Source organism: Phaethon lepturus, unplaced genomic scaffold (assembly GCF_000687285.1).
Source record: "Phaethon lepturus isolate BGI_N335 unplaced genomic scaffold, ASM68728v1 scaffold40778, whole genome shotgun sequence".
Lineage (NCBI taxonomy): Eukaryota > Metazoa > Chordata > Aves > Phaethontiformes > Phaethontidae > Phaethon > Phaethon lepturus.
The window spans coordinates 1-23,616 of NW_010560545.1; the positions used below are offsets into that span (position 1 = coordinate 1).

At 42.4% G+C, this 23,616-nt stretch overlaps 2 protein-coding genes across 2 annotated transcripts; one reads left to right on the forward strand and one right to left on the reverse strand.

Moving 5' to 3' along the window:
* Positions 1 to 1,849: 1,849 nt before the first annotated feature.
* KIN (Kin17 DNA and RNA binding protein) lies at positions 1,850 to 14,818 on the forward strand (the record flags this gene model as incomplete). The annotated part of the gene is made up of 12 exons (XM_010293710.1): positions 1,850 to 1,944; positions 2,822 to 2,865; positions 2,993 to 3,115; positions 4,085 to 4,266; positions 5,654 to 5,702; positions 6,023 to 6,080; positions 9,606 to 9,729; positions 10,204 to 10,254; positions 10,945 to 11,013; positions 11,781 to 11,880; positions 12,896 to 12,996; positions 14,477 to 14,818. Coding segments are annotated over 12 exons (1,059 nt in total), but the record flags the coding sequence as incomplete, so codon positions are not given.
* A 2,534-nt stretch (positions 14,819 to 17,352) lies between these two features.
* Positions 17,353 to 23,460, reverse strand: ITIH2 (inter-alpha-trypsin inhibitor heavy chain 2). The gene is made up of 6 exons (XM_010293709.1): positions 23,332 to 23,460; positions 20,954 to 21,067; positions 19,659 to 19,857; positions 18,793 to 18,965; positions 18,104 to 18,215; positions 17,353 to 17,669 (listed from the first exon to the last, which is right to left on the reverse strand). Exons 1-6 carry the CDS (start codon positions 23,378 to 23,380, stop codon positions 17,522 to 17,524), a joined length of 795 nt encoding a protein of 264 aa, XP_010292011.1. The 5' UTR covers positions 23,381 to 23,460; the 3' UTR covers positions 17,353 to 17,521.
* Positions 23,461 to 23,616: the final 156 nt, after the last annotated feature.

Genomic DNA, 23,616 nt, shown 5'->3' on the forward strand with positions numbered 1-23,616 from the left:
GAGGGCGAACCTCCGTCAGAGGCCACGGAGGGCTCCGACGCCTTTACAGGGAAGCTCAGCCCTCCTGAGAGGTGCGGTTCTCTTGGGGATACACAGGGGTGTCGGATCCCCGCAGTTGGGGTTCTCAATCCTCTCTGCGGCCTCAGATCCTTCCTGTAAGCATGCCCAGTGCCACTGAGGGGGATGCGGATGGGCTCTGGTCTTCAGTTCTTTTGTGGGGAGCTGCCGTCGCCTTAGGGGGTATGTGGCCCCATAAGCTTGTAGGGTTCCCCAGTTCCCTTGTGGGGGCTACAGGGCTGGCCTAGATTCCCTTTGTAAGTGTCTCCAGTCTCCTTGTGGGGGCTCTGGTCCCATTTGTGAGACCTTCTAGGGAGCATACTGGCCTCACTTGCTGGGAGCATGGGGAGCCCCAGCCCTCTTTAGGAGAGCATTGCAGAAGGCCCTTATTCTTCTTCGGTGGTCCCCAGGCCTTCTTGTGTCAACCATTGTCTCCTTGGGGGCAGATTGGTGGGACCTGGAGGGTTCCCAGTTGCAGGGGGTGGGGCGATCCCTTTGGGATCCCCCATGGGAGAAATCCTCATCCACTTTGGAGAAGATGTGTTGGCCCTGGTCCATCTCTGAGGACGTTCAATCCCCTACAGAATGACTGATCAGCCCAGGGTGAGAGGGAGCACAGAGTGGCCCCAAACACCCTGGAGGGGTGAATCCCTCATACACCCCTTGAGAGATCAGTGGGGTTAAGAATTCAGTGGCTCCCATCTGCCTTAGAGAGAAGTTGAGGAGATCCATGATTTCCCTTGGGGACAGGGTGGGTGCAGCAACATGCCAAAGAGGATGCACGTCTGGTGCACTGTGATGTCTGTTTTCATAGAATCATGGAGTCTTTGTGTTGGAAGGGACCTATAAAGCTCATCTGGTCTAACCCCCCTGCAATCAGCAGGGACATCTTCAACTAGAGCAGGTTGCTCAGAGCCCCATCCAGCCTCACCTTGAATGTTTCCAGGGATGGGGCATCCACAACTTCTCTGGGCAACCTGTTCCAGTATCTCACCACCCTCATAGTGAAGAATTTCTTCTTTATATCTAATCTAAATTTACCATCTTTCTGTTTAAAGCCATTGCCCTTCGTCCTATCACAACAGGCCCTGCTAAAAAGTTTGTCCCCATCTTTCTTATAGGCCACCCCTAAGTACTGGAAGGCTGCAGTAAGGTCTCCCCGGAGCATTCCCTTCTCCAGGCTGAACAACCCCAACTCTCTTAGCCTGTCCTCACAGCAGAGCTGTTCCATCCCTCTGAGCATTTTGGTGGCCACCTCTGGATCCGCTCCAACACATCCATGTCTTTCTTGTGCTGAGGGCTCCTTCCTTCTGATTCTGGCTTGGTTTCTTCCCTTCTCCTGTTATGAAGAGATGCTTTTGCTGTAAAGCTTCCCCCTCTTCTTTTCACTGGTCTATTTATTTGGACCCAGATGCCTGTGGGAAGTGTCATCTTCTTCCTGTTTTTCACCAGAGTTGTCCTTCCAAAGTACCTCCACTTGGGCTAACTGTGCTTTTAGTCCCATTCTCCATGAATAGCCTCTTTAATGTGCCTTTGAGAAGAGAATTAAAGCATCCTGTGGATGTTTAATTGTCTCATTCTTCAGCTGTTTCTACCCCCCTCTCCCTTTCATCAAAGAAGCTCAAATCCTATTCTTTTCTCAGTGACTACAAGCAAAAAAACTTCACTGCTTTACAACCAGATCTTTTTGTAAGAAATTTCACTTATAAAATGTTGTTTTTAATACTTTTCAGCTGTGTGAGTGTTGCAAATGGAGACAAAGAGAGACAAAGTATTTACTTGTATTTTATAGAATGGCTTCAAGTGTCATTGCATGTCTGAGTCCCACCAGAGGCAATTGCTGCTGGCTTCTGAAAATCCTCAGCAATTCATGGATTACTTTTCTGAGTAAGTTTGCTATATATTCTTAGCCACATCTTCATTCCTGTATCGCATCTGCAGCGATACCTCGAGGGCCCAGTCATGTCCCGTTGAAGACACTTTATTCTGATATGTTTTAGTGTCAGCTCTTTTTTTAATGCAATTTGAAAATTTAGGCAATGTCACTTTTGAATGCGTGTAAGAGATTTCAGGGAGCCATGATATTTAATCAAATTTGCCAGTTCTATCCTGTGTCTGAGTCCCGTTTTATGTTGCTCTATGTTACAAAGTATGTCACCGTTCTGACCCAGCCAAGTGACTGCCACACACGCCGAGTTACAAAGAGCTAAAAGAACCATTACAGAAAGGTAACGAGTCAGGGGGGTGATTAAGGTCCCACAGCTTCCCCCAGTCCTTTGTTCAGCTGACCTACATGACAGTCGGGCTGACTGGAGCTGTCTTCAGCACGAGTCTGAAGCAAGGTTTTATACTCAAGCCCTTGAATTAGCAGTGAGATGAGTGATCCATCTACCCCATTTACCACTGCTGCCCTTTGTCCTGCCATGTGTTTTCTGTCAGCCTGGGAAGATACCTGGTAATGAAATACCAGCAGTTAGTGGGAAGTGTTTAGATTTTGTTCTTTCCATTTTATCCCTTTGAAAGGGCATTTTCCTTTTGAAGATTTAACTTGTGTATGCAAGTACCATATTGTGTTTCTTTGTGCATACGGACTGCATGTGACGCTACTTTACTAAAAAAGGGAAACGAGTGTCTGAATTTCATTATGCTCAGTTCAAAAGAATGCTCATTTTTATACTGCAGATATTTCATTGTTAATGACAGTAGAAAATTTCTTTGTAAATCATTAAAGTTTTACTAAAATACTTTCTTTTTATCCTCTGAGGGAGTTCCGAAATGATTTCCTAGAACTGCTCAGGAGGCGATTTGGTAAATATTTTACTGTTTATTTGCTTGCTTGTTTGCTTTTGAAGTCTTTTATTAGTTCAGTGCAAGAAGTTTTGATTGCTTTCTCCTAGGTCTCATATTTATGCTTAATAATTATTCTGTATTTCAGGAACAAAGAGAGTCCACAATAATATTGTGTACAATGAATATATCAGTCATCGAGAACACATCCACATGAATGCCACACAGTGGGAAACGCTGACTGATTTTACTAAATGGCTGGGAAGAGAAGGTAAATGTAGTTGCTCAGGGTTGGGAAGTTTTAAAATTATCGGGTAATTGCATTGCTGGTAAGTGATCAGTAAATATTTATGTTAGTTCTCCTGCTTCCTTTTTCTTCCCCTCCCCTCCTGTATATATATTGACAGATGTCCAAACATATTTCTGTGCTAAGCATTAAAAATTTGCTGACAAAAAATGTCAGAAGTCTGGAATAAATGTATCAATCATGAACCTTTCCTTGTTTCATCTGTTGGTCTATATTTACTGGAGATATTGCTAAATTCTAAATCAACTTCCAACAATTGCCATTTAAAAAGTAAAAACGATGATAGAACATTTCATATGACTACAGAATCCTTCCCTATTTAAGGTGAAAAGAAGCGAGCAGTCGTTTTCATTCCTGGCTTGGTGAAAGGGTTAAAGCTTGAAATCTGCAGTTTTGTGCAGTGGGAGGAAGAAAGATGAAACGGCGCTGTGGTATGACAGAAAGTTTGCTTTGGCTCTGATTGACTGTGTCCTACAGGATACGTTCATGAGTCATACAGTGTTTGAAAGATCACTCTAGTGAGAGTTAGTGTCATGGTTTAACAGTTAGTAACAATGGCATAGCATAGTGAAGTTTCCTTTAGTATGATGCTATTAGCGTGTATTGTTTGTATATGTTAGATTTCTGCTTTCTTCCTTGTTAAAACAGTGGGGAGGAAACATTTTCTTCAATAAGGAAGGTATTATAAAACACTCCACTTTATTATGTACTCTGGCCTATTTCCAAGTAGAACTGGCTAGCTGAAGGGCAGAAACAGATACTAAAGGTAATTCGAAGTCAATTTTACCAGGCCAGGAAGGGGTATATTGTCTCCGGTTTAGTATCTGCATCGTTGTAATGAACATGGACTGTGAATATGATCTTGATATTTTCTTTGTACCTTGCTTGATTTTGAGAGTATTAATCTTACTTTATCTTGCATTGACTTTTTAGGTCTTTGCAAGGTTGATGAGACTCCGAAAGGTTGGTATATTCAATATATTGATAGGGACCCAGAGACTATTCGCAGGCAACAAGAACAAGAGAGGAAGAAGAAACAGGACCTTGATGATGAAGAAAAAACTGCTAAATTCATTGAACAACAAGTTCGAAGAGGTTTGGAGGGGAAAGAACTGGTGAGGAAAATTGCACTGTATGTCAAACTTCAGCTCAAAACTCCTCTGGGTTACGTTGATGGTGAATTCGATGCTGCTGGGATCCATGCACTGGTATTTCCTTTGCAGTCAGTTAGAAGGTGATGAGTAAGCTTCATGCTTCAGGTTACAAGCTCATCACCAGTTCTAACTGGGGAACTGGGCATATTTGAGTGCATTGCTGTTCTTTTCTAAGCCACAAGGAATAGTCTTCTCCCAGGTATTTCTGACAGCAGCCTTGACTAACTTGTTTCTGTTGAAATTCCAACTTGTTACATTTCCTTAAGTAACTAGCTTGCTGGTGGTTTTTACAGCTGATGAACATCAAGATCATCATTCCATAGAGCACCTGTGGAATAACAGTTTCAAAGAAAGCAGAGGTTTCAGCTCCTTCTAGATTTGATACGATTTTGAAGTCTACTAGAATTGTATCCTGTGTCTGATCCTGGCCATTTCAGATTTTGATTTAGGCTGTCTTCTTCCATACTTGAATCGCCACATCAGTTCACTTATGTTCTGAATTTTCTGCTATACAGTTATCACAGATTATAACCTGCTCTGGAGGAAAACTTGGAGTTATTTTGTACTTGGCTTGCTTTAGTACTAAAGGAGTAATAATTACTGCTCTTCATGTGATTAGTGATGTAAAAACAACTCCTGAATTTAGGAAGGGAGAGTAAACAATACAGTAACCCACGTGACATGTCTTCGTTTATGGTATTTCACAACTTTTAGGGCTGCAAATAACACATACCTCATACAGTGAGGAAGCTGAGATAAATAACCAGGAGGGGCTGACATGATTGAATTTACATAGTGAAAAGTCTTATTTTGATAGTGCTGGTGTGGTATTTGGGATATGTTTATTTGGCGTCATTCCATGACTTCTATATGCGTTGTTGCCTGGGACTGGAACCTCCCATTTGATCCTGGGTATTGATAGGTGCATTTAAATGCTCTTGTAAACAATTATCTTTTTTTTAATATAAAACTAATTGAAATTTAAATGGTCTGAGCCTTCGGTGCTAAAAATTTGGAAAGATTCCAGAATTCCTTCTTTGAATCTGTCCGGAAACCAGTCTAATCATGGTTCAAAGAGAGAACACTGCTACAGTAAGGCCACTCTCTTTTCATGCTGGAATCAAGCAAGCTTAGACAGCATCTCTGTAGAGTGTGTTAATTACAGAGTTTTGCACAGGAGCCTGTAATGAGCTAATGTTTTCAATTTATAATCTTCTATCAATCAAGCCAGGTTGACTATTAGAGTTACTTGTAATAATCTCGCAGTAGTCTGTAAAACTGAGCTAATCAATGATCTCCAGAAAATGGTATTGTGACTCTTGAAATGTGTTTTGTGTTTTTTTGGCAGGAAAAGCCGGTCTATACCGAACTGAACAGAGAAAGTGAAGAAGAAAAAGGTAACCAGATTTTGATAAATGTGATTTTCTAGTACCTACTGAAGATGATTTTGTGATTAAAATGAGATGGGCACTGAGCCCTGTTCAGTGCTTCATAAAATACTTTGAGATCAGTTATTAAGAGCACTGGAATATGGAAATTCAGAGTATTCTTTCTTATAAAATTCAAAGTAATTTATTTTAAAAGCTGAGCCAAAACATAGATAGTAAATATTTTCAAATTTATGATCTTTTCCATTTGCGGATATTTAAAATTGTAACATCCTTCAATATAGTTATTTTTAAAGATAGAAATAGAGTAATGTCTTTTTATTTTTTAGTTACATTTAATTTAAACAAAGGAGCAAGTACTTCAATAGCAGCATCTTCTAAAACAAGGTGAGAAAAGAATTTAAGGGCAACTCTTACTGTTGCAAAGCACATGTTGACAATGATATATGTATGGGCAGGAAGATGTATCTCGTCCTGAAATATTTGGAGTCTGATATCTCATCCTGTCATGTTCTTCAGGAGGAGATACTAGGTGACTTCATGGTTCCTTTTGTATTTAAAATGGATGAATGGGTGTATCTTATGTGTGTGCTGCGAGGAGCCTTCTTGAATGCACTGTGGTTCATGGCAGATGCCCATAAAGTTATAGGCAGTTATAGGTTCCTCTGAGAAGATACTGTTATGTGAAAAGGTGGATAGGGGATCCGGTCATAGCGTTTGAAGTGAATGCTGTCTAGTCCCAGCTGCCTTCTGTGAATGGGTATTCATGACTTGTTAATTTTGGTTCCTAAAAGGTTTGATTGCCTTGTCTAATTGGAGGTAATACTTTCTCTGATTGTCATTTAAGAAGCTGAATCTATCTAATGTAAATCTTTCTAAAGCTCATGAATTTAATTGTCGTCATATAATCACAAACACCGCAGGACAAAAGGGATCAATAATGCGAACAATACTGACTTATAGCAGGCTGTGAAACTGTTTGATGAGCAGTACATCTTTTCATGTGAGGCAATACTGTAATTAAATGTATCGCAGGTAAAACAAAAGCTTTCCTCTCATCACAAGCTCAGCTTTTAGATAAGTTATCTGATGGGAGATATGCCAGGCAGAAAATGAGACAATAAAGTAGTTCTTTGCTATAATAGATACAGATTTCAGGCTTTGAGGAAAACTTGCAAATTATCCCTAAGCATTGAGCTGTGCTTAAGATGAGTCTGAAACTTAATTCAGACACTCACTTAAATAGTTTCAGTGAGGAATATTTAAGGTGCTTTCTAAAATTTGGCTGAAGGTGAAATCATCTGTCAAGTAGTCTTAATTTTTTCATAGCGTATGAGATATACTTGTCTGTAAACTTTATAATGGTAGTGTAGAAGCAAAATTAGGATACCCATTTCATGATCAAGTGACTGGGCGGTGGTTTATATATCACTGGTGATACAGGAATCACTTCAGAGTCATAGATGGTAAGTGCTTCCCTGTGTCAGCTAAAGGTGTGTTCTGCAGCTGTTGGGTGTTACTGAGGATCAGTTGAGTTCAACCTGATGTCCGGTACCCCAGCGCAGCGTGCAGTAGAACATCCTGGCTTCCCACCTTCTGTGCCCACAGCACAAGGTACAAAAACCTGGTGCTTGTATTTCTTGAGCAGAGTGCAGAAATAGGACCAGGAAATTGTAGGTAGTGGATGGTAAAATTTTGAGGGCATGGGGATACTGGTGGCTGGGTACAGAGATGGAGTTGGAGCCTTGCTGAGAAGGGGAGTGAGAGGGGAGGTGTCCCTTCCCTTGAACACCTGTGTGGCTGACATGAAGCTAGGAGTCACGACTGCCGCTGCGGGCACGGCTTCTGATGCTGCCTGCCCTTGAGCAACCTGGGAGCCCTGGGCTTACTTTTTTCCCCTCAAGAGCTTACATCCTCCAATCCCTGCTTAACTCACTCAGTGGACAAGTAAGTTTAGAATTACTTCTAACTAAGGAATGAGCAGAAGCTACTATTGAGGTCAGTGACTTTTGGCTGCAGTACTGCAGGCGTACCAGCGTACAGTCCTGTCTGCACACTGATAAGCCTCTACTGTACATGGTTAGGGTCTCCCCAGCCCTATAATCCCAAGGGAAGATCCTTCAAAACCTGTTTGCTCTGATGGTTAGGACATGTCTGTAATTTCCCAGGTCAATGTAGTCATGCCCAGTTTATACCAGTTGCTCTCATGTTGGTATGGGCGTTTAACACAAATAGTTCTTTTTTCTCCCTGGTGTTTGCTTTCTCAGACAAAGTATTTGTGGAGAACATTTTTAGCCTCTCAGCCTTCACTGTGCCATGCAAGCATGCCTGAGTGGTGCTGGCCTCATCTCCCCATTACCCTGATCTGCTGAATGTCCCTCCCTTGTCCTTGTTCCAGTTTCAGCTAATCTTCAACAGGGGAGCTGGTTGAATTTGTGCATGCTGCAAATGAAACATTACCATGGCTTATGCAAGGCACTAATGCTTGTCTGTCTTGATGCTTCCTAGGATTGCATTTGACCCTTTCATGACTGATCCACACTGGTAGCTGTCATCTGTGATTATAGCCAGACCCCTTTCTGCTTTTGTTGTTCTTAAACAGCTCCTAGTAGATAGAAGGTAACTAGAGTAAACTTTTCCAAAGTATTTGAGCTTGCATGATGTGCTGTTGAATTTTGTAGCTTTTAAAACATGTTTTTCAAGATAAACCAGTCCTTTCTGGTGTCCAGTTCTTTCTTGTGTCCTCCATATTGATGACACACCCGAACAGTGTTGGTGGTCTCTCACTCTTTGTCCCAGGGTCCTTAATGAATATGTTAAGTAATAGTATTGACACCCAGAAATCCCTTAGTAGCCTCACAGCTAGGTATGTTTTCCTTCTTAAATATAGGCAATGCAGTTGTTATGTTTTAATTGTATGTTACCCCTTACGAGATGTTATTTTAAATACTTGCTATTTGATTTGTGATTTAATGTGCTATTTCTTCTAGAACTCTGCTATGGAGATTTTCCAGGCTTCCTCTGAAACATATTTTTTTCTCTCAGTTTTGCTTCTACTGCCATTTCTGTATCTTCATTCCCATTACATATCTTCCCTTTGTTAGCATATCCAACATCCTCACCACAGGCAGAACATGCGATTTGTTGTAAGGCTGTATTAATATTACCTTACTGTCCCCCTCACAGCATCTGCCTTCATCTTTCTGGATGAGAGAACATGTACATTTTTTTACTGCATTCAAATGCCCTTTATAAAAATGGCTTAACTCAAGCTGCTTTTAGGCAGTTCTCACTTTACCTAAATGTTCCCTGATCCTTGAGGTGTAACTTTTTCTGGTGATGGCTCTTTTCTTTCATAACTTGTGGGCTGTTTGCCTATTTTCGATATGATTGTGAAGATGGCATTTATCTGCTGGATGTGGAGCCCTTTTCTACAGATTGCAATGCGTTTTCTCCTGTTGCTGGATAGGTTAAGTATCTCTGTCTGGAAGGAGCTCTAGACATCTACCATGTTTGAGAGTTGCTCTGGCCAGGTGGCATCTCTAAAGCCACAAGTTTGTCCTTTTGATTTTGAAAACCTTATTTGCAGACCTGCTTTTGTCTTCTCCAATTGAACTCACATCCCCGATCAATTCGTTGCTTTTGCACTAGTGAACTGATCGTTAGGTTGTTTTCATTCTCCTGGACTACTAGCAGCAAATGTCAGTGGACATGGAGTTTACACCTCAAGGAGATCAGTTCTAGCTGCCAAATGCAGTCCAAGAGAAGAAGGCATGCAGGGTCTGGAAGGTGACTTGCACAACTGAAATTGAATAGATCAGCAGGCCTCTTTGCACAAACAGTTTTTCAGATGCATCTTGGTAGAGGAAACAATGTAAGTTCTGCTGTGAAAACACCATCTTACTCTTCCAGCAGCGTCCTTCGACCAAATGCCCTGAAGATGGTGGAAGGGGCAGTTAAAAGAAAAGAATCAGCTCATAGCTCTGGTCAGTCCAAAGAGAAGAAGAAGAAATCTGCACTGGATGAGATTATGGAGGTAATAATCACACAGGATCTGTGTCATTGTAACCTCATGCCTATGACAATGTCCACTTTGCCAGGGTGTCCCTTTGAAGTGACGTCAGACCTTCAGTTCATGTGGAATTCAGACTTGCATATCTTATCAGGCAAAATTATTTCAATTCCCCATTAAAACTGCTTTCTGCTGCTAATCTGTGTCAATTCCCCAGACGACTGAGATGTTGGAAGTTAAAGGAATACAGATTTTGGAAAAGGAGAAAATATCTAGAAACACTTGACAAAAACCAAATACAAATCTTCATCATTTTATCATGGATTCCTGGATCTCATCAGATTGATTTTTATGCAGCAAGCACACTGACTTACCCTTATTTAGTTTTTTTTTATTCCCCACTTGATGTGGACCTGGAGATTTGGTTCAGCTTTTCAAAGACATGGGAAAGCTGCAGTGAAAGGGGGAAGTAACTGGTGATTATTTGTTGTTCTCTAGCTTGAAGAGGAGAAGAAAAGAACATCTCGAAGAGACTACTGGTTGCAGCCTGTAAGTGTCTTAAAAATTGTCATTATTGTATCAAATACAACCAGTTCTGCGTCTCTAAAGCTGCCGTTGATTTATGTAAAGATCCAAAAGCACATTCCAAACTAAATTCACTCATATTTTCCAAGCTGCCAAATGTGAAATATTACAGTATCTGGGAGGAATTAGTCTTCTGGTTGAACATGATCTGCAGTCTGAAGCATCGTATGCCTCATCTCAGTTGGGGTGGAATTCTCTAATTAAAGAATTGGTACTGTGAGTCTCTACAGATGGTGTTTAAATCACGATATTGCTCACAGTACTTTTCTTTCTACATAGTTGACTCTCACGGAGATGTAGAAGTCAACATCAGCCTTTGAGCTGTGAGACCTCATCTCGGCTTCTACTTTTTGACTGGACTTCTAGATCAAGAAGTCTTGGCCCATTGCAGGCTATCACATTATATCCTGAATTCAAGTGTAACTGTATTTATAAAACAACAAAGAAGTCTTGAGAGATGCTACTTTGAGGCAATAACTTGAGGATAAGGACAAATTCCTGAAAGCCAAGTCTTTACTATCGTTGCTTCCTGCACTGTGCTGTAAAGTCTGTGGTTGGAGTCAGAGTGACCTGAATGTACAATTAGTTTAGATTGTGTAGTTTTTTGTCCATTTTTGGCATCTTATTTTTTTTTTCTCCTTTCAAATCTTTCAGGAAATCATTGTAAAAATTGTAACCAAAAAGCTTGGAGAGAAGTATCACAAGAAGAAGGCAGTTGTTAAGGTAAAGTGTGGAAATGGAAGCATGTGGCATTGGTTAGACTTTTCTGGTATCAGATGACTTCACAAGTTTTGTTTCATTGTGCACGTTTTTCAGCCTGAAGTCAACACTGATAGGTGCTGAAACATCACCTTAACGGTGTTGGGATTTCTTCTGGCCAGGGAGTGAATCTCTGGATTGGTTTAATGTCATTTACGCAGTGATCCTTTCTTAAGCCCTCTTTTGTCCTGGATAGTTTGTCCCTATTAACACATCTATCATGCAGAACAGTCACTTTGTCAATGTGGTATCACCAAGAGCAGTGCAGTTGCATTTTAATCTGAGACTAGGCGGTTTTGCACTGATATTTAAACTGCAGGCTGCCTTTGAACAAGATCTCATTTGCATACAAAATCTTCAGGCAGTAAGCCTTGCTCTGTTGTTCGGAAGAGCTTTCCTTCAGCCACTGCCAGTGAAATGCTGTTGTACAAGGTAGTGCAAGGCTTAACAGTCCCTGTAAGAGTGCCAAAGGTGACACCCAGGTGTGTTTTGAATGATTGACAAAGAGTGTGTAGAGCTCAAAATTACAGCTTTTTGGATAGACATCAGGAAGGGTTTATGAGTCCCAGTGGCTGTCTTCCCTTTGAGCTCATTCGAATATGAGAAGCGGAACACTGTTTATGCAAGGTGCAAAGGTGATCGGTAACTCATGGTCCTGAGTCCGTTAATTTTGAATTGTAAATTTAGAGATTTTTTTTTCTTTTCTGATTGGCCTCTGCTTTTCACAACAGGAAGTGATTGACAAATATACAGCAGTTGTGAAGATGATTGATTCTGGAGACAAACTGAAGCTTGATCAGACGCATCTAGAAACTGTAATACCAGCACCAGGTATTTTGTTCGTTTTTCAGCTTTAGCCGTCACTGCAAAACTTATGTTTCAGTTCTTTTAAACTATAATTCATCCACTTGAAAGTACCATAATAAGACCCATCTTACTCTTGGGACAGCATTTCATAAGCTACTTTGATCATTTACCAAATATCTTCTGGTTACTTTCTAGGGAATTACTACATTACTTCTGCTTTGAGTCTTAACAGTTCCTTCTCGTAAGAATTAGATTCTTTTCTGAGAAAACAAAAGTGCTTTAGGAATCAGTTCATTTGAGGAGATGAAAAATCTCTCCAGCTGCCAGGAGGGATCTCTGGGAGCCCTTTCAGAGCCGTTGGTCATATTTATCCTGTATCTTCCCTTCAAAGTCATGCCTCAAATAGCTGTGGGTACTTGGCCAAGCTTACCTCATCTCCTGTTTGGTTCACTGGTGTTTCTTTGGCTGGTACACACTAACGTTTGTGTGTAGTACCTGACCAGTATTTCAGGGAACGGTCAGGGTAGCAGGTAAATGGAACACTGTCAGCATATGAGGAAGCAGGGCGTAGGATTTTGGGTTTCACAGATTCTTCAGCAAACCTGCCACCTTCTGCATTTCTGCAGCTGGTGAAGAGCTGGTTGACGGTGTTGGTGAGTGTGCTTTAGCATAATGGTACTCATAGGTGAGCTCTGCCCACCCTTGATTGATGCCCTGAGGGGACTGCCTGTGAGAGACAGAAGGCAAAAAGGAGGTACACTGAGCCGTTAGCACAGGGAATGGGATGTGGGAGAAATAGCTTTGGTTTCTTTCCCTGATGAAGTTTCGGTGGTTTCTGCCCATAGTGTCAGTGTAACCTGGAGCAGTAAACTTACGTGCGCTGTGGAGATGGGCAGGCTGTAGGGCGAAGCTGGGTGCTGCTTGCTGCACCTGCTGGGAGAAACCTTCTCTCCCTCTGCTGTCAGTGGAGACAAACACAACCCCATCAAAAGAAGTTGGGAGCCCTGTTGTGTAACTGTTTTCCTATTTCTCATTTCAGGCAAGAAAGTGATGGTGTTAAATGGTGGTTACAGGGGAAATGAAGGCATCTTGGAATCTATCAACGAAAAGAGGTTTTCAGCAACAATAATCATTGACTCTGTAAGTATCATACACTGCAAGATCTCATTTGTGTAGAGCGCTTTTCATCTGTGCATTGGAGAGTTTTCACAAAGAAAAATGTCATCATTAATCCTGTCTTACCACTGGGACTTACGGTGTGCAAAATGCTGTGATAACCCCTGCCTGTTCCCAGCTGGTAGGAGAACAGCCACATATTCCCCACTGCAGACTAATGCTCTGCTGTTTGCCTTTAAAAAGATGCCAGGATGCTGAATTTGGCAAGTTCTGAACTTTAGACTTGAAAAATTTTTGTATGTTTATTTTGAACGTGGCTGTTGTGCAATTTTGTGGGAAGGTAAAAAATGTGAAATATGGAAGGAGGTGAATTTTCTCTTGGCTTTTCCAGATGAACATGAGACTTTAAGTGGTTATTTTTTGTCTTGTTCATAGTTAACAATTATGGTTGGTTTTTTGGTTTTGGGTTTGGTTTTGTTTTTTTTTTTACATACTGCCTTCCTCTGGGCTGAAATTAGGCCATGTCAGTATGTCTGTTTGTGTGGCTACTTCTTTGTTCTCCTCTGCAAAACCAATCTTTAAAATCAGTGATACAGCAGGGAGAGAATATTGGCTCAAAGACAAATTTCTTAAACACAGCTTGCAGGAGAGAGACCCTGTTAGGATCCCGTGTAAGGAAGGGCTGCAGCAACTCAGCCTGCATTGGGTTCTGGAGAATTTGCGTGAGAAGAGACTGTAGAGACACCCTAACCACAGAAGGAGCTTTGGTTGGAGCTAAGGATCGTGATAACGTTGGTCTTGGAAAACAAGGATAGTTTTTCTTGAGTTCTGGTACTTGTAGGTGTTAAGATTTCCCCCTCCTGCATGAATTCTGAGCCTACACATTAAAAATGGGCAAAACTACTCCTAGACACCAGTGAAGTCTGTGAGAATTTTCTTATTCATTGTAGGATGACCAGGATTTTTGTATATAAGAAGTTTGTATTCAAAATGAAATCTTTTACTACTTGTAAGTTCACAGTGAATTAATTCAAAACAGCTGCTTATATTTGCCCCAAAATTGCAAGGACTAATACAAAAAGTGTCCTGAAAGTGAAAACATTGCTGGGACAATGTTGAGACCCTGTCACAGTCTTTGGTCAGGTTGAAAATACTGAAACAGAAAACATTGTGTCGCGAGCAAATCCCAAACTCGCAGTTTTTTGAATGGTTTCTGCTATGCATCCCGTGAACATTAGCCACTGTGCAGTTATACATGGCTTTTGGACAGAGCATTTAATCAGAAAAGTAGTTGTCATGCTTTTACTGTGTGCAGCACTGAGTAAAAATGCTAAAGCCTGTGATTGCCAGTGCTATTCACTTCAGTTGTACTTGAAAAATGTCTAAGTGTGGTGAGTTTTCATACAGCCCCTTTAGCTGTCTTACTTTAAGCTCCTCGTTGGGAATTTGACAAACAAACCAGTTTATATTTTTATCTTATTTCTTCTACTATGTTATCCTCCAGGGACCTTTAAAAGGACGCCGAGTTGAAGACATCCAGTACGAAGACATTTCCAAACTCGCCTGAGGTGCTAATCATGGATCAGAGAAGATTTTGATTCCCAAAAACATCTTTCTGGCATCTTGCAGACAGACACAAGACTCTACCATGTCAGGGTTTTAATTCTGTGTTTGTGTGTGTGTATGTATTTATAATGTATATAGAAGTTAACCACAAGCAAACTGGATTTATTTAAAGATCACTATGGATTTGTTACATAAAATGTTTGTGGAAATAATTTCATCTGATTCTATATCAAAGTTCTATTATAATATTTGGGTCAATTTCCTTCTGTAAAATATAACAGATAGCTGCAAGCTGGAGTATTTCATTTACTGAAGTACATTAGCAGTTCCATAAGAGAGAGAATTATTTACAAATAGCCACTTGAGGCAGGCAGCGTGTGTCGGAGCCAGTGGAGTTTAAACAACACACTTCTCAATCTGCAGCCAAAATTGAGTTCTGGCTGCAGGAAGGGAAGGGATTAAGAGAATAGCAGGAAGGTAACAGTGCTACAAGGGATTATTTTCCTGAATGTTGTAAGAATGGTCTGGTTTATTAAGTGCTGTCACCAACTTATTTCTGGTTAGCACATCAGCGATAGAATGCAAGTCATCACTCCTCCATCATCTTGCCTGTCAGGGTTCCTGATAATACCAATATGCAATTTACCTTCATATGGACTCCAAGGTGGATGTTACTTGTGGGGTTTCTAGGATGCCAGCCAAAGCGTGTGCCGATATGAATTGGTGATTGCTGTTTTGGTTTTCCAGAGCCTTTTCCTTTGTTCATGCTTCCATTGTTGCTCTGCTACATGAGTAACATTACCCATGCTAAATGATGTAATATTACTTTTTTATTTTTTTAAAATGCCACGTTTTGTACAATGTTTAATTTCTAAGGTAGTTCAGGAATAAATGTGAATCTTTCTTAGGTCAGTGTATTTCTTATCAGCCTTTTAAACGCGCGGGGCGTCTGTTGGTTTATATCCATAAAGGAGCAAAGTGCCCAGCTGGTGCACTGCCTCGTTTGTGTAAAAGAAAGATGCAGGTTGTCCCAGGCAAGATGCGAACTGTCACCTGGTGGTGTGTCTCTGGCACCTGATGGAAAGAAAACCGATAGCCCCATACCCCTCAGAGGAGGTCTCTGCTGAGGGTTGAAGAGGGCAGGATGCCGTCGTGACGTGCACATCAGTTACATTGCAGTTTAAAAGTTCAAGGTCGCTAGAGGCAAGTCAGTGTTCCTTGTCCCTTTGTGGGCCTCAAAGGGTCACTGTCTTGTTGATTTGTGGTTTCCAGGGGACCCCTGCAGGAAAACTGAAAGACTGCAGAGGCTTAGTGAAACAGCTGCTGTCTGGAGTAGCCTGAAATAACCTCACACAGGACATGAAATGGCTTTTCCGGGATCCTGGACATAAATGCAAGGCAGAGTCAAGCAGTAATACAGTATCTACAGAATGGAGAATTATGAGGAAGCGAACTGAAGACAGGAGACATGCTTGTCTGTACATTCAGGCTTTGTGCCACCTGGATTGTGTAAACAGCTCTGCCTTTTCTCGAAGAACAGGTACTGAGTGAGTAGAGGCATGCAGGAGAGTAATGAGGGTAAGTGACAAAACAGAACAGCTTCTGTATCACTGAAAATAATTGCACTTGACATTCTGGAGTCTGAAAAATGAGAGTGAATATAATAGACGTGTGAAGTTACAAATTGTGTGGAGAAGACCAGAGAATGATTATTCACTGCTTGTATTCACATACAAGCTCAGAAACAGGCAGCGGAATTACTGATTTGGGGTTTTAAAAACACAACAGGTTTTTCTTCCCACCACGGAGAGCCCAGTTAAACTGGGGAGCTCACTGCTGCAAGATGTTGGAGGCTGAAGCTGGTAAAGCAATTCAAAGAAACCGTGAATGGTTTGTAGGGAGGTTGCTTACACGGCCCAGAGTTACTTTGAAGAGACATGTAAAACACATTGATCCTTCACTCCTGACACCGTGGCTGCAAGAAAGATCTTTAGCTTTTAAGTGGAAGAACTGAAGTTCAGAATGGCAAGTGGATTACTTGAGTCCCCTTTCTAGATTAGGGCTGCTGAAAAGAGTTTGGCCAACTTTTTTTTTTTTTTTTTTTTTTTTTTCTCCCAAGGTTGCCAGAAAGCAGAGCTTTAAATCTGGCTCTAGGTACATCCACGTGCATATTTGTTTCACTACTGATCTCATTCATTGCTGAATACTGTTGCAAGGGTAAGGTATCTTCTGGGAGCAAATCCCACCGGAAGGGAAGCTTTTAGTCCTGATGGCTATTTCTGTATAGTCTGAGTATTTCCTGCTTTCCCAGATTTGTATCTGTGTGTGAACTCGTCTATGAGGTTGAAATTTAAAAAAACCCATAGGCTGGAAGTTGGTTGAGTCTTGGACTCAAGGAAGTAATTTTCTTGCAATATGGCAACATCAGTTATTTCAAGGACACTCCTCGCCACTGGTTAACCCATCCTTAAAGAGTGGAGACTCCTCGTGATACCCATTGCAGAGCCTCATGTTCCTTTTCTGTTAAACTTCCTTGACATCTAAATGCACATCCCCCTTTTTGCCCAATCCAGCAGTGTATGAACCTACATTTTCCTGGCAGTCTGAAAAAGCAAAGGCATAAGTATTAAATCTGGTCACGTGCGTTGCCCACATTGCAGGAGCCACGATGCTGTTGCGAGTCTACCATGAAATGCATATTACAAAACAGTTGAAATTTTTAATGGGGTTTAATATCCACTAAATCAGACACAGGAAGTGCAAGATACCTACTACAACCCATGTCACTGTTACAGATTTCCTTTTTTTTAACAGAAAAGGGAGTTACATTGCTTTGAAACACTGATCATCTCTAAAGCAAATGGTGGTGAAGTCACCTTCGGTCGATCGGGCTCGATAGGCTGACAGGTGCTGTTCGGAGTTGTTTGGGCATGAAGGAGCAGGTAACAATTTTTTGTAAGGAACTGGTTTTGTGTTGGAGCATTCAGGGTTTCTTCAGAAAGCTGTACAGGTGGGGGACGAGGTAATCTTTGTAGTGGCCATCTATGAAACCTTTCCCGCTGTTGTGCACAAACCAGCACTGCACATCGGTCCCAAGCACGCGGTCCGTCCTGTAGTCCTTCTGCAATCCCCTGTGAGGAAGAGGCCACCCAAAATGAAGGTCACGACATGACAAGTAGACAAGAAGACATCAATAATCCTGCTCATTCATGCCGCTGCTCTGCCAAAGTGGCGAGACGTGTGTCTTCCACCGGCAGAAAGTGGAAACAACCAGAAAATGCAATGAATGTTACAGCTCTATGATCTCGTACGCCCTTTTGTGGGGGTCCCAGGCACTTTTACGCTGCCTGTCTGAGGTCAGATGCTGGGCAGCTATAAGGACAGGACAGTTTATGCACAAATATGAAAGAACCCAACTTGTACTAAGTATTTTGCCACCTTGTTAGCAGAGGGAAAGCAGGACTTTTTTCTTCAAGATCCTGGAGAGTTACTAAGCCTGCAGTCCCTGATGTCATTAAAAAGAAGTCAGATTCAGAAAGAGAGCAATAAAGCACATTATTCCTACCTGGTAACAGTGAGCTTGTTGCCTTTCACTTCCATGGTGGCTTGTGGTTTCTCTGGAGCTTGCCCAGGCCTTTGGTGGTGAATATGCACTTCTGGTTCAGACACAAACTGACCTGATCAAAGAGAGGTTTAAAGCTCTTTGTGTGTCCTAGTTTTTGAGGCGCTCATGTAAGCTGCTGCTGGGCACTTTTGGAAAATCAAACTAGCTGCAGCAGCCAAACCACTCCTGCATGGATCACAGGGCACCGTGTCTCCAGCGCTATCGGATCGCCCACACTGGGAGGGTAAAAAGCTCTGCTCTTGAGCCTGCAATCTTTTTGTAGGAAAGCAGACTGGAGCTGTGAAGAGTTTTTGGGAAAAAAACTTCTGCTGCTCAGGCTTCCCACATCTTAAAAGGACCCTTGGGTGGGTCCAGGGCTCAGAGAGCTGATTTTCCCTATGAACTGAGCCCTCACTTTTGTTTTATACCGTTGCCAGAAAAGGGCTGTCATTCAGGGGAGACTGGAATTCCAAATGTTTGCACGGAAATTTCTCAGAGAAAAGGTTTGAGGGGTTTGGTTTAGTCTTTTTATTTTCAACCCACAGCAGATTAGCCAGGCTGGGAAAGCCCTGCCACTAATTCACTCAAAGATCTAGCAAAAACCCTTCCTAGTGCCCTGCCATTCCCACCGCCTGACCCGCAGCCCTTACCTATCAGCCCGTGGGCTGCAGGAGAGAACTGGTTTTCAGGGGGAATGTAGATTCCCAGGAAGTCAACATTAACCGGGTGATTCTTCCACACACGGTGCAGCAAAACCATGAAGGACATCTCCTCACCCACCGTGATAGTAACGTTATTTTCCTTCTTCACAGATACGAGAAGCCTAGCAGAGATGAACCAAAGGAAGGGCTCGGTTCAGCTGCCCACACATAAGCTCTCAGGCCCCTTGAGATGCTCTCGGGCATCCAGAACAACTGCATGGGGTTGGCAGCTATGACAGAGGATCCATATGTAACCCTCAGTCTTGGGAGTGGTACCCAGAGGTCTGGCAGGACAGTGCCTAACAGGACAGACACTTCATGCCCATGTTCAGGCAACCAGCTCTTGCCCTACATATTTAAGCTATTGCTACAATGAACGGAGATTTTGGAAGTGGCCCTATTGCCTAAACAGGTGTCTTGTGCTGTAGGGTGTCCAACATGGCTGCTGGCTGTTAATCTGCAGGTGAAGATCTCCTGGATATTGTGAGTCACATCTCCCATCATGTCAGGACCACTGAAGGTATCTCAAACAGGATTAGGTGCTTGTGTTTAGGCAACTGAATCGTGGTCTTAGCTAATGCAGTCAGCAGCAGGGAGAGGAAGCCAGCTCCTTCTACTTGTGTCTGGTCAGCTGACTCGCTCTCTTGGCCCTACTGCTAATTTCATTAACTGTAACGAGAGCTCAGACATCTAGCTAAGATTCACATGCCCATTGTAGGCACTTTGTGACCTGGATCCCACCCATAGCTGGGGCAGTCCAATGCTGTGTTGCAGGTGGTTTCCATTGGGCAGACAACAAATGCTCAGCAACTTACTGTTTCCGAATTATGTGCCCCGTGTCAGACCAGGTCAGCGTGATGCCGTAAGATCCATCTTTCAGCGTTATTGTTTCTGTGGTAATCTCCACTTTCAGGCCTTTGTTTTTGAAATAAAAACCGATTTTGCCAAAGTATGTGTTGAGTTTCTTATTCTCTGTTTTTTTTGCCCCAACGAGCTGCCCATTGACCACAACTCCTGTGAAGAGCAAAGAAGCAGATGTCACCTAAATCTTGGAGCACCACCTAAAGACTTGGAGTTCTGATCTCAGCAGGGACTACCATGGGATCAGCAGAAACAGGAACCCCTCTGAGTCCCTGTTTTTCTCATCTTGCCAGCCAAGAGAAGCGAATAATTTATTAAATCACCTCCTGATGCTACTGTTCACCCCTTAGCATATTAACCTGGTGGGAATTGATGTTAGGTCTTGCTGGTAGTATGAGCTGATTCATAAGCCATTTGCTCTCTTGCTGTCTGTGAAAAGCATGAGGCGGATGGGCAGTGGAGGAATGGTACCACATTTCCAGCCCAAGCTTAACTTGCCTCCAGATGCTCATCACTTTTCACATATATTTCAGAATTTAAAGAAATGCTGATAGGTAAAAGCCTCTGAGAAGAGGCTGATTCCCTTTGATTTCTTTGGAAGTACAGTTACACATTTTTTCTGCCTGCTACCAGGGATGCCTCCAGTTTTATTTCTCTTTGTATTTATCTTCCACTTTCTTCTTTAGAAGTACAAAGGAGAGAAGGGAATCCTCACCCATCATGGAGATTTCCTCACCTATCTTGGCTCCTTTCCCAGTGCTTGGCCATCCTCACAGTGAAAAGGTTTGTCTTAATAGCTCACTCCTGCCCTGAATTTCACTTGTTGCAATTTGTTTCTGTTGCCTCTTGTCCTTTAGATATGTGTCTTGGAGATGTGTCAGGCTCCATCTTTACCTTCTGATTAGATGGTTGTAGACAGCAACAAGATTCACTACCATGGGTCTTCTTTTCTTAAGATTGACTGAACCCAGCTGTCTCAGCCTCTCCCTGTGTGTCCTGCGCTCCAGTCCCTTAATCATCTTGATGGCCACCACTGAATTTCATCCAATTTGTCAACATCTTTCCTGTACTGGCAAGACTCAAAGTGAACACAATACTCCAGATGTGGAGGGACTTCCCTCAACCTGCTGGCCACACTCCTGTTACGCAGAGTTCTTCCTGTAGGCATTTCCCCTGCTCCCTCTGAACACTTTTCAGAACTGAGAGAAGAAAAGTGTGCTATAAAGTAAACCGTGCTTTATTCCCTTACCAGTACCAGGATCAGAAACCAAGTTTAGGATCTTTCCAGGCTCAGAGTCGATATTGAAGCAGATGTTCCTTTGGCTCTTGGGCAGGTGTATGGTGAAATGTGGGTCATTGTCAACTGGAACATAGAAAAGAAACAAGCGTGAGAAGCAGGCCAGTACCTGCCCTAGAGGTAAGGGGCACAAAGACTGAGACACTTTCCTCAGCGGATTTTGAAGCACTTTTTGTGACTCCTCAGAGTAGGACAAGGGCCCTTTCCATCTCTGCAGTAGCTAAGGCAGTTCTTAGATGCTCCTTACAAAACCCCCTTAGACATTTTCTCCTCATATACTTCCCCTGTTTAAGGAAAGAACATGACATTATTGGCTTGAGGAGCACTGCCAAGTGCAGTGAACTACTGGTTTAACTGGTCAGCTGCATACTAGGGTACCATAGGCTCAACCTGGAGTTCTAGAAGCCAAACTTCATTTATTTATGATGGAAGCCAGCATCCAGGTGAGACCAAGGACCCATCTGGACACCAGACAGACAAGGACATATCTTTGAGGCCTAGAGCGGAGAAAGGACCTAAGGCGTGCAAAGCAGGTCGTGGGTGGCACCTCTGTTTAAAACTAAGATCCACCACCCACCATGCCCAGCTGTTACCTGTTTCTAGAAATGATACACTCCCGGGACATCACCCTCTCAAACCAAGAAGCTCTCAGACATGTTACAAGTCCATACCACTGTAATGATGTTGGGTAAAGACACATCCTGCCTACCAACTCCCCTGAGGAATACAGTCTAGGACTTGTTCTCACAGTATGTTTAACACCCTGATGGGATTCGGCCCCTCTGAAAGTTATATATTCTTTAAAATTTGCCTCAAATGAGACAAACACCTGCACCTATCATTGAAGGACTGCCTCTAGTCTTGAAGTGCAAAGCACTGCCCAGGTCTTGCTGGTTTGGTGATGGTTGGCATCTCCCTGTCAACATTGAGAGACATGCCCGTACTCAGTGTTGCCTATGGGGATAGCCAGAATGGCTTCCATTCATTCACTGGTGTTCCTCAACTTTTGGAAGTATTGAACTCTTCCTGTGCATTAGACAAACTCTAAACCCTTGACCAGGAATGTCTTCACAGGAAATGGTGGGGTAGGTAACCTCCAAGGGGTGAAGGAGCTTTTGAATGTCTTGGAGCTTTTGAATATATTGAGTCTCTTGAATATAGCCCTCGATCATTTTTCTTTATTCTCACCAACTGCTTGATCTTCCTCAACTTGATTCCAAGGCCTATTCTGATCAATATTTCCAGGAACAAAAAGAACTTCCAGTGCAAACTACATGTATAAGTTGGACAGGTAACTTTGCCTTGTTCATTTTCTTTTCCAAGCAGTTTCTTGACTATCCAAAGTCATAAATTATCCCTTGAGCTATGGGTTAAGGAGTTTGATAGCTCTTTGTTTGATAGCTATGTAAATACATGCATCCACACACAGGCACACTCTGGAGTTATTGTAGTTACACTGCTTTTACAGGCAATGGTTCACACAGCTGGTTTGTGTAACTAGGCACTAAACTGTGGCAAAGGTCCAAGTATTAACAGGATTCATCAGTCATCACTGCATTCAAAGATTTTTATCTACCACAGAGCGTTCATCTGTCACTTACAATGGCAGTAACTTTACATTAGCTTTGCTACTGCAGGGAAGCTGAACGTAAGCCCAGTGAGCAGCCTTAGACTCAGGGAAGCACAGCGCAGAAGACAGGGTTGCTGGGATCCTATTAGGATCTAAACTAGTCTCACGCTTGTAACTTAGAGCATATTTTTACAGGTTCATCTATTCAAAGTCAATATGACTCAGTATTTTATAAAGAAAAGCTTAAACCTTGGACACTAGATGGATTTGCAAAAATTTGACTGAGGTGGGTGTGCCTTGGGACGCAGAATCACAGCATCACAGAATCATTAAGCTTGGAAAAGACCTTCAAGATCATCAAGTCCAACCGTTAACTCAACACTACCAAGCCCACTAAACCATGTCCCGAAGTGCCACGTCCACATGATTGTGCCCTGCTCAGAGCTTCAGCAGGGACTGTATCGAGGACGTTTCACACTGATGTTTTCTGCAACAGTAATGAAGTAGCTTCACCAGCTAGTCACAGCAGTTGATTTATTCTCTTGTGGACTAGCCCCTAAATGAACATACAGCTTTTACAGCAATTCAGAAAACTCAACAAGAAAAATTAGGACAACTGATAGGTTCCTCCATGATTATAGAGCTTAGCATCTTATTCTCAAAGTGCCCAATAACTTTGGTTATATCGCTTTTATTTCTTTATTGGGTAATGAGTGTTGCTGCCTGCTGTTTCTTTGCAGAGAAATACTGTAGATTTTACCTCTGTTTATGCTCAGAGAGGACACAGGAGGACTCCTTTGCTCAGGCATGAAGCTGACTGGTACAGCTGTGACATTGGCCCAGGCTGGGATACCTTTGTTATTATTAGGTGCATTTGGAGTTAATCCTAGAGTACCTGTTAAATGACAGTCGCAATCAGGTTTTTGTTAGTGCTGACATTTTTAATAGTGTAATTTTTAAAGTAATGCAGTAGATCAGAGCCTGATGTCGTTATACCAATGTAAAGCACGTGCAATACTCACAGAATCACAGAATCACAGAATCA

Bases quoted from the DNA above. Each gene is read 5' to 3' on its own strand.
- ITIH2 (XM_010293709.1), bottom strand. From the start codon at position 23,380: ATGCCTGAGCAAAGGAGTCCTCCTGTGTCCTCTCTGAGCATAAACAGA. The intron at 18,966-19,658 runs GTAAGTTGCTGA...CATCTCTGCTAG, and splicing joins GGGCACATAATTCGGAAACA to GCTTCTCGTATCTGTGAAGA. The intron at 17,670-18,103 runs GTAGGAATAATG...TCTTCCTCACAG, and splicing joins AACAAGCTCACTGTTACCAG to GGGATTGCAGAAGGACTACA.